At 33.8% G+C, this 13,918-nt stretch overlaps 1 protein-coding gene across 1 annotated transcript; it reads left to right on the top strand.

The window, feature by feature from the left end:
• The first annotated feature begins 6,626 nt into the window (after positions 1-6,626).
• On the top strand, positions 6,627-11,415 carry LOC149387362 (laccase-11-like). Its single transcript, XM_089624237.1, has 7 exons — positions 6,627-6,901; positions 6,984-7,135; positions 7,622-7,866; positions 8,669-8,797; positions 9,372-9,931; positions 10,324-10,687; positions 11,072-11,415. Exons 1-7 carry the CDS (start codon positions 6,776-6,778, stop codon positions 11,200-11,202), a joined length of 1,707 nt encoding a protein of 568 aa, XP_089480363.1. The 5' UTR covers positions 6,627-6,775; the 3' UTR covers positions 11,203-11,415.
• Positions 11,416-13,918: the final 2,503 nt, after the last annotated feature.

The following is a 13,918-nucleotide window of genomic DNA, read 5'->3' as shown; positions in this document are numbered from 1 at the left end:
CGGGGCGGAGGACGCTGCGGCGATCTTGAGCATTCCGTGTGGTGGTGAGGGTATTCCTGACGTGCGCCGCTGGCATTTCACTGAGAACGGAGAGTACTCCGTCAAGAGCGGTTACCGAGTAGCGATGGAGGGAGCCAGTATTCAGGCCGCCAGCTCTTCAGATCCTACGGTGATGGAGAGGTGGTGGACGAAGTTCTGGCAGTTAAGAGTCCCTCCTAAGGTGAAACTCTTCTGCTGGCGAGTCTGTTTAGGCCAGATTCCGGCCAGAGCAGTCTTAGCCAAGAGAAGGATCACCTCCGACGACAGCTGCCCTGTTTGTCAGGAGGCGAGAGAGACTGTTTTCCACGCGTTTTGGGGTTGCAGGTGGAGCAGGAGCGTCTGGAAGGAGGTGGGTCTCGGCCACACTCTTCCGCCTTTCAGAGACGGCGATGTTTTTGACACTATCCTCAGAGTGACGGAGATCCTTGAGGTTCGTTTCCATGAGCTTTTCATTACTATTATTTGGGAACTTTGGAACCACAGGAACAATGTCTTAGCCGGGAGATCAGCTTGGAGCCAGCCACAGCTAGCCCAGTGGACGGTGAGCTTCCTCGAGGAGTACAGAGCGGCTTCGGTTAGGGAGACCCCGACGAGTTCGAGGGTGACTTCGCCCCCCAGATGGACCCCCCCTAGAGACGGGACCCTCTCGATTAATGTCGACGCGGCACTCGCTCGCGACCGTGGAGGCTTCGGTGTCGGTAGTATAGTTCGAGACCACACTGGAGAGGTGATCGCCTCGCAGACGCTTTTCCTGGCTAGGGGGTTCTCCCCCCAGCTAGCGGAAGCGTATGCTGTCCTCCATGGCATAGAGCTAGTTCGCAGCGTCGGTGGCAGGAGAGCGGAGATCCAGTCTGACTGCTTGGGGGTGGTGAGGATGATCGATGAGGGCGTGACGCCTGCGACAGAGCTTGGGACGATCTTGCACCGCATCTTCAGAGAGGTGAGGGAGCTTGAGGGTTTTCGCATTTTGCATATTTCTCGTCTATGTAATGTTGCTGCGCATAATCTAGCGCGCTACGCGGTTAACCATCACTCGTCCTCGACCTGGCTGGGTTTAGTCCCGCCTTGTTCGGAAGAGGCCATTAGGGCCGATGACCGCGAGTTGAGGTCCCGCGCGGCCTCTTAGGGCCCTGCTTGTTTGAGTTTTTTCTGTTTCTTTACCGTTTGGTTCTGTTTCACTCTTATCTTTGTAACCACGGTATTCCTCCGCCATACGTGAGGGCTTTTATGATATTCCGTGGCTCCGACCACGTTTCCTCAAAAAAAAAAAAAAAAAACACTAAATTAAACGTTGAAAGTGAAACTTTTTATTTTATTTAAGATATAATGCACGTTGAAAGTGAGTTGTATAATCGCGGTATCACCCATGTCATTTATAGTTACTTTTATAATTCTTATTTGTAATTATATATAATAACAAAAAATTAGCAAAATAGCCAAATCAAACCTTATGATTTACTATTTAGCCAAGGTTTTGTAAATACTAAGTAAATAGCCATGCCGATGACGTGGCCCAATAATAGGTTTTTTTCTTTCCGAAAATTGCTCATGTGCGTTTGAATTTTGAATTACATATTTGAATTTTCGGTTTAAATTTTTTCCCGAAATTTTTTGAATTGTTTTCCTGATATAAATGTGAACATGATTTAGTCAATTTATGATTCCCTTTATTTTAGGAACTAAATGGACGTGAAAGTTGTAATTTATTTGTTTCTTTTTATAGATTATTTCTGATATTTTCGGCCAGAAATATATTGTATCGTTTATTATTTAAATATATGTAAATAAGTTAAGGTTATGACAACTTATGCAGTAAATATGCGTAAATAAACACTTCCAGATAACCAAATATAATAGTACTTATAATTTACACACATTTACTACAGATATTAACAACCATACATTGTTGTAAAATTCAAGGATTGACATACTCGGTGTAAATATGTGTCCCAATTTACACACGACAAAAATTTAAACTGCCTAATATTTACACACGACACAAATTTAAACTGCCCAATATTTACTCAGATTTACTGCAAAATATGTCAACACCTATTTTTTCATTCTAACATCCAAACACCCTAAATTCTAAACGCATTCACAATGATTTTTCCCATACATTAACACTGAAACATGATTACATTTTACAACGCATCAAGATACATTAACAGAGATTTTTTTCTTAATGGCAGATTGAATATTGGTGGAGAGATAATCGGTAATTAATTTGGAGTTATTACTTCCTTGATTCTCGTTTACACGTTACCTCTTTTTTTTTCTTTTTTTTATCAAGTAAACCCTGTGCTTATGGGCGGGAAATGCCTGAGCTTTTTAGTAAATGTAGAAGTGTCTTAAATGATATCTGGCTATTTACTTAGTATTTACAAAACCTTGGCTATTTAACAATGTTAAAGGTTTGATTTGGCTATTTTGCTAAATTACCCATATAATAATCTACATGGTAAGGTAAATTTCAACGAAAAGCACAACCAGAAACTTTGAATAAATAATTCCTAGCAAATAAAAGAAAAAAAGGAATAAATAATTGTTTTTCAATACTTAGAAGCAAGAACGTCCATGTACCAGATTTTTAATGGAAAACAAATAAGAAATAAGAAATTACATACTAATTTAAGTAAGTTCAGGTTTCAAGTAACTTCAAACTCTTAAATTGACTAGGTACCAACCTTTTGTTACCAAACAAAAGAGTATTCATTTCCATATAATTTAAAAGAATACAAATTAATATTTAAAACTAACTGGGAGCGAAGAATACAAGTTTTCTTGTTCATAAAGAATATAAATGACAAGGCTAGGCTGTTGCTCGTGATTTAGACAAGGATTAATAAATGTACGGATAAATTATTGAAGGTTTGGTTTTACTGATATTTTAACTGCCGATAAAGGCGTTGACATATATCTTAAAGTTATCGATTAGAATTCCGCGGAGATACTACTGATGGATATTTTATAAAGTAATATAATAACTCTTTGTAATGTTATAGTGCTCATAACGGTGTTAAACTAGAAACTCCAAATCATGTATATAATACTAAAAAAGGGATAAAAATAAAGGTGTTCGGTTAGCTAAAGGGAAATTTATGTGAACATTATCATTTCAACACTATTTCACTAAAATCAGCCATAAAGCAAATTATTATGGATCTATTAGTAAATGAGTTGTGAGAAGAATGTTATACCTTCGATGTAATCGGTCACAAAATTACTAGATTTAACGGCCACGAATTCTCCAATTTTCGTGACGGGTCAGGATTGCAAGATAGATCGGTCATGAAATTTAAATTTCATGACATATCATTCATGAAATTCAAGATCGGTCATGAAATTACTAGATTTCGTGAGTGATCTATCATAAAAATGCTGGATTTGGGATTGATCTTTCGTGAAATCTAGCAATTTCGTGACCGACTTTATTAAGGACATACGCTACTACAAATTTCATTTTTTGGTGCAGAATGGTATCCGATACGACATTTTCTGGTGCGGAAGGGTATCTGGTGCGACATGTCTTACCGGATACCCTTAAAAAAAATCAAAAATTTCGTTGATTTTAAGTAGTATCGGGTGCGACTTTCGAAGCATCGCACCCGATGCATATATTTATTCTAGTGATACTAAATTTTTCACAACTCATTTACTAATAATTTACTAATAGATCCGTAAAAAAAAAGTTTGATTTTGGTAGAGTGGTGTTGAAATAGTAATATTTATGTAAATTTCTTCTTCTTCAAAAAAAAAAAAACTACAACCAAACAATCATGCTATTGGAGACGATAATGTAGCCGTAATTTGAATCATTTATTAGCCACCCCAATTTATTACTTATCGATTAAAGACACTATTAACCTTAACCCTATTCCCGACCAAGGACACGTGTATTCGAGGAAAAAGAAAATTAAAAGAAACAAAATAAATGACAATAACTAAGACGCGATTAATGAGGCAAAATTTAAGCATTAATTACACCATTTGAAAAATGAAACCCAAAGTCAAACCCATTTTACCCCAAAAATCGCATAACAAAAATAAAAGCTCTAAAAAAAAACTCAGCATAATCAGTAACTCTCAAATTGATTTTTTTTTTTCTTTGTGTGTGTTACGAAAATCTCTGAAAATATATAAAAAAAAATGTATAAAAAAATGCATGCATGTTCATACGAACTAGCTGATTTTGTAGACGTATTTGATACATACTCGGATTGTTCAAGAATATGGTCTTGGATAATAAAAGATCATATGATGTTTGTTTACTAATGTTTTTTATTTTATTTTATTTCAGATTATTATAAGGCTTTATTGTTGAACATGAGGACAAAAATAATTGCGAATAAAGGTTCTAGGTCGAGACCTAAACAAATGGACGAAATCGATGCAGCAGAGTTATGGTTTAATTTTTTGTTTGTAACTAAGATCATAATCATAAATATATTAATTTAATCAGTAATAACTTTCAGATATATTTGGAAATTTAATTTATAATTGTTACTAATTTCTATTAATTATGAATAATATTGGATCAATGTATTAAATACTAACCGATTCCTTAAAAAAAAAGTCGATAAATATCTACTAATTAATTTAATCCATACGTAACCGTTTATTTTAGGAAAAAAAATGTAATATTGTAGCTGAAACTGTATTATTAAACAAAAGGTTAAAACTGAATTTTCAAGCATGAGTGCAACTCCAACCCTAACATTAAGTTTTGTGTTGAAATCACACTATTTTTTTGTAGTTTTTTAGCATCAATTTTTTTTTTCAACTCCAATCACAACACTAAATTTCACACTATAAGTACTATCCTTCATTATATATTATTAAAATCAATAAAATAGTAAAATAAAGTTGATTTGGTAGTGAAATTGATAATCAACTAAAGTTAAAATAATATAAAATTCTTTATTTTTTCCGTGTGATATAGTAACACATCAAATTATTTATTGTTTCGGGTAAGATAATTAATTTGATATTTTATTTGACATATTCATTTGTAGTTTGTTTATTAAAACAAATTTATTTTAAATTTATGTCATTATTATTAACAGATGATGGTGAAGTTGTCATAGAAGAACAAACTTATCATATATCAACTCCTACTGATACTACAACTTGATTATGTGATATATAAAAGTAACATACAAATTCAATTGTTGTATGATTTATTATGATCATTAGGGTTGTAATTTTAATTTTATATTATGATATTTGCATGTGCAGGTAGTTGGAGACGAATGTCCTTTTGAATTTTATTTTTTACTCAGTTTTAGATTATGTATTGTCATTTTGGAGCTTTATAAGTGTCGTTTGTACTCGTGTTTTGAATCTTTACAAATCGGATTTGGATTTTAGAAACTGGATATCCATCTTAAAAAACAAGGATCTGAAATTTTACAAACTGGATAACCGAATTTTAAAAATTAGATACTGAACTGGATACTGAATTTAAAAAACCAGATAACCGAATATTCGGATGACCGAATTTCGGTTTTAGACTAAATTGGACCAGTTACTGGACAGAGTTTTTAAAACCGAAAAATTCGGATTCGGATACTAAAAATGTCAAAAACCGAACCGAACCGATCCAGTTTCACCCCTACTAAAATATAGTGTTGTATTTGCAGTGTGATTGGAGAAGATTTTGCATTATATCTGATGATATACCGTGTGATAGAAATTGGCTTGAATCAATGTCATGTCAACATAATGACTAAAAAAAGAGTATGAAACGTATGCTACATTAAAATCCTTAAGTTTAAATAGACTTAATTAGTTACAATTCTCTTTGTCTTTCATGTTTAGGTATTGCCGCATATTTTACACTCTTCAACGACAATGTTGCCGAAAAGATATTCATTAAATTGTTCTAGCGGCGACGTTGTCGTCAAAGATAGTTAAATAATCAAAATAAATGAGACAAATATTTGGCTTATTTATTCGCAAATATCTGTGACAACACTGTCATCGAGATTCAATTAATTTAAAAAAATATTTCGGCTAAATTTTAAGCTGTTAATTTTTCTTCTCTTACCATTTCGGAAAAATGAATCTCAGCCAAATAAGAGAAACCCGTTCATATTTTAAAGGTAAAGCATGTCCATTTTTTTGTAGTTGTTGCAACCGACTATGCATATTAAGCAAGCAAAGAATGGAGTCTAAAAACTAGAAAGTGAAGTTACATGTCAACTGATCAATCTTTGACCAAGTTTTGAATACAGCTAGTAAAGCAAACCAAAATAATAAGAAATTAAAAATCTCAATTACATATATGGCATAGCCAATGTTTTTTTGTCTTTACTTTCACTATCTTTTTTTAATATTCATACATTCCCTGCTTACGGTACAGTCTAACTAATTATCGTAACATTGCACTGTACATCTTCTAAACTTAAGTTTTTATTCAAGAATTAAACAGTAAGTCCTTATCAGTGTATATATTGCTTTGAAGCTAGCTATGGTAATGTAACCTCTCTAGAGAAAGAAAAAAAAAACTTCACCTAATTCACCAACACATAGCCAGCCTTCTAAGTTCTAACAAACTATATACTTTAAACTGAGACATTTTTATTTGAATACATACACATACATATGAAAGCCCTATAAAACAAGTGTGAAACCCCACGCTTTTGTCTCATCCAGAAAAGAAACATATTTTTATTATTACTACCCTCTAAAGCTCAAACACATTCTTCTTCAATAATTACTATCAGTTATAACTATGATGAAGATAGCCAAAAGAAACAACTCATTTGATCATCACTTCACTATATTGCTAATATGTCTTTGCTCATTCATGCTTTTTCCTCTCCCAGCCAAAGCTGCTGTGAAGAAATACCAATTTGATGTTAGTGTACATAATTATCGTTTGACATATATGATAATGTTATATGATTGTAATTAATTAATTTTATTTTAATTTTTTACAGGTTCAAGTGAAGAATGTTAGTAGATTATGTCACGCCAAACCAATTGTGACAGTGAATGGGATGTTCCCTGGTCCCACAATATACGCCAGGGAAGGAGATACAGTTCTTGTAAATGTCACAAACCATGCCCAGTACAACATGTCGATCCACTGGTAACAATGTTTATTATTTAGATATCTCAAAATCAAACCGAAAACACAATCATAATAAATATGTTAGTAGAGACTCACAGACGAATTCAAAAGTTATTGATATTTATGTCAACAAATCCATGACTTCACGACATTTAATGTCAACAAAGTTTAGAGTCCAATGAAATTTTTACAAAATAGGTTTATTTACACTGATAAAAAAACATTGAGGGATACCCTTTAGAATTTTTTGAGAAAATTTGTTTGTTGAATTTAGCATTCAGATTACTAGAGTTTTGTATATTGAGTTTTTATTTTTTCAAAAATAAATAAATGCTGGATATAATTTAAAATATAGCCAACCCAAAATGGGGTATATCCTTGCTTCTAAGTGTATATTTGTTTAATTTTTGTGTTTATGTGCAAGAAAAAAATATTAATTATATATATACATATATATATATATATATATATATATATATATATATAAATGTATTTATTGTACAGGCATGGACTAAAACAATATAGGAATGGATGGGCAGATGGGCCAGCATATATAACTCAATGCCCAATAAAAAGTGGAAATAGTTACACGTATGCATTTAATGTGACGGGTCAAAGAGGGACTTTGTGGTGGCACGCTCACATTTTCTGGCTCAGAGCCACCGTTTACGGTGCCATTGTTATCATGCCCAAACTATCCACTCCTTTCCCTTTCCCTCAACCTTACAGAGAGCAAAATATCATCTTGGGTGAGTTTATTCCATAGCTAGATACCACATATATGCCATGACGTAAACTAATTATTTAGACCAAAATATTTTGGGTGGCAAATTAATTAATTTACGAAACATAGATTGAAGTTTGAACCTAATAGCGGTCTGATCGTGTACAACTTTTGTACATGTTGAGTTGTTGAGGTCGATTTATGATTTTTATTTTTTATTTTTTGCTCAAAAAGTTTACTGAGGTCGATTATTATGACTCGTGATAAAATCGTGTCTGAATATTGTCATTTCGATACTTGGAGAGCCACTTGTTTTCGAGGACAATAGACATGGAATAGAACATGCGATATATTTTAGTTTTGAAGGGTATTTGTTGCCATTTATTACCTACGGAAGTAAACTCACCACCTTCATTAAGGTGACAAGATGTGATATATATTAGTGTTAAGTTAAGTATATCACAACAATAGAGTAGCTAATTTTTTTTATTTCTGAGAAACTTTTGTTTGGTAAGAAAAATGCAGTAAAAAAGTAAGTATATCTCTTATTTACTTTAGGTTGGATTTTAAAAATATGAAAAAAAAAATGTTTCACGAAAAAAGTCGTTGGGGCACATTTTTATCATTTCAATAATATTATTGGTTGAGAAGCGTACACGACTTTTCATGGTATCAATCATATTGTCTTTTTTTTTTTTTTTTTTTTTTTATCTGATCAATCATGTTGTTGTCAAAAGTCAAAACTCAGTCATGAATTTTCTAAAAAAAAAAATATTTATCTGTGTATTATTGGTGGGTATAGATTATAATAATAGTCTTAATTATAGGCGAGTGGTGGAAGAGCGACGTTGAAGAGGTAGAGAAACAAGGGAGCTCATTGGGATTACCACCAAATGCTTCCGATGCACATACAATCAATGGAAAGCCAGGACCGCTCTTTCCATGCTCTGAAAAACGTGAGTAGACATACCTACCTAATTTCTTCTCGGTGATAAAAAAAACAAAAAACAAAAAAACAAAAAACGTAATTACTGCTCCAAAAAAATAATTGTGAACCAATAAAAAACGTGGGTATACATACCTACCTAACAACTTCTCCAAAAAAAAAAAAAATAATGAAAATAACAATAAAATTAATATCAATTTTTCTTCTAAGTTTTAGCTGAATATATAAGTATTTCTTAATCCATACAATATACAATATCTTCTATACGTGATCCTATGAGATTTTTTTTATTTTTTTTATTTTGCTGATTTTTATGTTTTTTTTTTTTTTTGTTTAAATAAAGAAATCATGGAGAGAGAACTCAAAGAAAAAAAAAATTGTGAACCAATAATGGATTATATTAACTAAAAGTAAGAGGACATTATAGTGATCCCTGTAAACAAATTTAGTAACTACACAAAAATATTACATGATATTTTCCCGGATAATTACAAATAATTTGTTTGTCTAATTAAGACTATTTCCCATGCATTAATCTTACTCTTAAGAAAATGATTAAACTAACATGAATTATCCGCTCTTAGATACTTTTGCTATGGAAGTTGAACAAGGAAAGACATATCTCCTACGTGTCATCAACTCTGCACTCAACGACGAGCTATTCTTTGGCATAGCGGGCCACAATCTAACGGTGGTAGAGATTGATGCGGTGTACACCAAGCCATTCACGACGCAAGCCATCTTGATTGCTCCAGGTCAGACGACAAACGTTTTAGTCCATGCTAATCAGCCTCCAAACCGATACTTCATGGGCGCTACGGCATTTATGGATGCCCCAATTGCGGTGGATAATAAGACCGCAACCGCAATTTTCCAATACAAAGGCGTCCCAAACTCTATTTTGCCTATCCTCCCATCTCTCCCCAAGCAGAACGACACTGCATTTGCCCTAGCCTTCGACGACAAGCTAAGGAGCCTCAACACTCCTCAATTCCCAGCTAACGTGCCTCAAAAGGTCGATCGGAGACTTTTCTACACGATAGGGTTAGGGATAAACCCTTGCCCTAGCTGCCTCAATGGGACGAAACTCACTGCCTCTATAAACAATATAAGCTTCGTGATGCCTCAAACCGGGCTCCTTCAGGTATTAAATAGACAAAATAATTTTGTTCTATTATTATTGAACTATAGATCGAGAGAAATAGCGTATAACAAAATACAAAATCGTTGAATTTATTTTATGGAATCTAGATCGTCTGTCCCTTTTCGTATATCCAATAAAAATAAGTCACATCCCAATTTCTTTTAATTATTATTCTAAATCTAATAACAATAAAAAGGTGACGGCGTGATAAATTTTGATTTAAGAGTCATGTAGCGAGACATGAAAAAAAAAGATAGATGATTCGGATTCATTCTTATGTAGATGAAAATACGAAGAAGTACTTTTTTATCGTCTCCCAAAATTTGATTGATTATTTAATTGTATATAACTTTCAATTATCTTATTATACGATATATTGTTAAATTGTTTAGGCTCACTACTTTGGAATCAAAGGGGTTTTCTCTACCGATTTCCCCGATCGCCCACCAGCCGCTTTCAACTACACGGGCGCTCCATTGACCGCGAATCTCGCAACCAAAGCCGGGACGAGGGTCAACAAACTTGCTTTCAATTCGAGCATCGAGTTGGTTTTACAAGACACTAATCTTCTAACCGTGGAATCACACCCTTTCCATCTTCATGGATATAACTTTTTTGTGGTTGGAAGCGGAGTCGGTAACTTTAACTCCAGTAAAGACCCGCTTAAGTTCAACTTAGTTGATCCTCCTGAAAGAAACACCGTTGGAGTTCCCACCGGTGGTTGGACCGCCATCAGATTTAGGGCTGACAACCCAGGTAATATTTTATTTTTCATTGTAATTAAACCACAATTAATCATGCAAAACAAACAATTTTTTTCACTTATTGATTTTACATTCCAAAAACAACTCTTATACATGCCAAATAGTTTTTAAAAATAAAAAAGTCAATTATCTTTGAACTTTGCTGATTAGAATTAGAGAACCTAAATTAATATATAAACCGTATAGTATATTTTAATCTGTTTAGATGAATGATTAGCCAAAATTGACTTTAGCTAACAATAATAACAGTCGCAAAAATACTTTTCTCCTTTCACTCGCTCACCTATGGAACCCTTTATTTATTTTTTGTCAAAATAATGGAGAGGAGAAAAATATTTATATATCTGTGGCAATAATTGGTGGTAATTATTTGCAGGAGTGTGGTTTATGCACTGTCATTTGGAGGTTCACACGGGTTGGGGTTTGAAAACAGCATTTGTAGTGGAAAATGGGAAAGGCAAAGATCAATCTGTTTTGCCTCCACCAAAAGATCTCCCACCTTGTTAAGGACATTAAATTTGGGTGAAAAAAAAAAGATTAACAAATCTCCCAACTGAGCATAATATACATACATGTACAATAATTAATTCCTGCTTGTTTCATTTTGAATTCAATCCGAGATTTATATACAAATTTGATTTTAAAGAAGAAAATGAAATTGTATTTTCATTCTTTGTAAAAGTGCCTAATAAACCCATGCATTTCGCGTGATGTTGTGGACCACTGTGTGAATGTAATGCGGTGGTTGAGTTTGTTGACAAGTTATATTAACATTGTTTCTTCCATAGGTCTTCCACGCAATATTCGTATACCTTTGTATTTGCTTCGTTCACGTTAGGTCTCATAAATGTTTGACTGCAAAGCAAAGTAAAATTTTAAAGGGATACGTAAATGAAAATGTAATGCAATGCACCAACCCCTATATTTATTGTTCTTCAACACGCAAGTCATCGCGATTATTGATTAATTATTTAGCAAATGAAAATTGATAAAATGAAAAATGATTCATGAGATGAGACTAATAACGATTAATTTTTTAAAAGAATTATTATTTTAACTTAGTGTTTAGCATATGGTGGATGTTAATTTACAGAGATTTTTGTCCTGGGAACAGCAACTGATTTATTTATCCTATTAGTGATCATTACAACAAATCATGGAATTAAGGCAGAATAATAATGCGTATGTATTTATTGATGATATCAAGGAATCAGCGACGACATAGCGAACCAAAAAAATCATATTAAAAAGTTTGTTAATTCACAGTTCTTTGACATTATTTGATCATGCGCGGCAATCAAAGAATGTAAAAAATCTAAATAAATTGTGTGATTATTTGGTGCTATATTTTATGAAATCTATGTCGGTATATAATTTTGAAATATTTTAGGAAGATTCATTTTATGTTTAAAAAATTTGGCAAAAATTTCGCAGTTAACAGTCTTTATATTCGTATGATCTTTGCGGTAGAGTTGGGATGGAAGGATGTGATTATCCAGTCCGATTGCCTTGAGGTGGTGGCGATCATTCGGCAGGGCACGTCCCCTATGACGGAGCTTGGTACTTTCATTAGTGATATCCTTTTGCTTCCGCCTAATTTTGATAATATTGATTTTGTGTTCCATTATCGGGATTGTAATAAGGTTGCGCATAATCTTGCTAGTTTTGCTCTTAATTTTGAGACGGGTGCCCGGTGGTTGGGCTCGGTTCCTCCTTGTGCTGTTTTAGAGACCGAGCACGATCGTCGTGGTATTAGCCCTTGCGTGTAACCACGGTTTTCCTCCGCCATACGTGAGGGTTTTAATGGAATTTTGCCTGTGGTGCTGCCCACGATTTCTTAAAAAAAAAAAAAAAAAACAGTCTTTATATTCGTGTCTGAGCATTGTATATGAAAATAGAAATAGTGAGAGGTTTTTATTACTTTGCACACATTTGACCCTTTTTTTTCTCTCTCATCCAGTGTTTATTTTATTGAAATACCTTTGTTCGAACCTTGTAACTAATGTCACAAAAATGCGTGAGGGAACATTTGGTCATCCAACGGAAAACAAAAGTATAGATTCGAAATTTTATTCAAGTTTCAACAAACACATCCTTGAAATGAAAAAAATAAAATAAAAAACTACATAAATAAAAATATAAAAATACACACGCAGCTTGGTATGTGCTACTAGTACACATTTACTACCGTTGGACGATAAATACAACACCCACTAAGCCTTTGACATAAAAACGTTTGGTCCTCCAACGAAATACAAATTATAGATTTGACTTAAGTTTCAAAAATGAAAAAAAAAAAATCCCTAAAAAAAATTACATTTATGAAAAAAAATCATACACATACCGTTGGTATATGTACTAAACATTTATTATCGTAGTTGAAGTAAAATAACAAATTTAAAAATAAACACTGTCCAAGTCTTCGACGAAAAAATAGGATATTCACACCGCTAACTGTTGAAATCGAGTTCGTCAGCTCGCCCTTCCGCGTCGAGCTCGTCAGCTCGCCCTTCCGCGTCGAGCTCGCCAGCTCGCCCTTCCGTGTCGAGCTTGCCTCGGAAGTCCTCTCATTGGAACTCATTCCACATGGGAAATTGTCGCATTTATTTCTCATGTTATTTCCTATGTCTTGCTCTCTGTGTATATTTATTATTCTCTTTTTCCTAGAAGTAGTTATTACACACAGTGACGGAGCCAGAGAAGCCCATCAGGGGGGGCTAATTTGAAAAAAAAAATTCAGGGGGGGGCTTGATTGTAAAAAATTTAAAAAAAATGGGCCAAAAGTATAAATTTTCAAGGGGAAAAAATGTAATTTTTTTTTTTAAAATGGGCAAAAAGTGCAAATTTTTTTTTTTTGAGGGGAGGCTTAAGCCCCCCTTGGGCCTTAGCTGGCTCTGTCACTGATTACACATGTATTTATTACACTATCTCTTGTACCCACCATATGTATAAATAGGTGGTACAAATTAATATCAAATATAAGAAATATTCAAAGTCTCGGACCACTCTCTCTCTTCTCCGATTCTCTCTTTCTTTATCTTCTCTCCAGATTCGACTCTCTCTCTCTAAACTTCAACACTAACCCTTATTAACAGCGCGTCGGTTTAACCAAAGTATGGCCGGTTAAATTTAACTGCACCGTTATGTTTAGCTGTCAATCATGGTTAATTAAATATATAATCAGCTAAACTTTATTTGATCGTGGTGGTAAATTATTAATCGG

This window comes from Urtica dioica, chromosome 8, assembly GCF_054948205.1.
Source record: "Urtica dioica subsp. dioica isolate 48M chromosome 8, U.dioica_male_clone48M_v1_H2, whole genome shotgun sequence".
Classification (NCBI taxonomy): Eukaryota; Viridiplantae; Streptophyta; class Magnoliopsida; order Rosales; family Urticaceae; genus Urtica; species Urtica dioica.
This window is presented reverse-complemented; position numbering and strand designations above follow the sequence as displayed.

What these genes read in the sequence shown, in the direction of transcription:
- LOC149387362 (XM_089624237.1), top strand. Translation starts at nt 6,776, where the DNA reads ATGATGAAGATAGCCAAAAGAAACAACTCATTTGATCATCACTTCACT. An exon ending in TGAAGAAATACCAATTTGAT is followed by an intron (nt 6,902 to 6,983) that starts GTTAGTGTACAT and finishes AATTTTTTACAG; the next exon opens with GTTCAAGTGAAGAATGTTAG. An exon ending in CTCAAACCGGGCTCCTTCAG is followed by an intron (nt 9,932 to 10,323) that starts GTATTAAATAGA and finishes TAAATTGTTTAG; the next exon opens with GCTCACTACTTTGGAATCAA.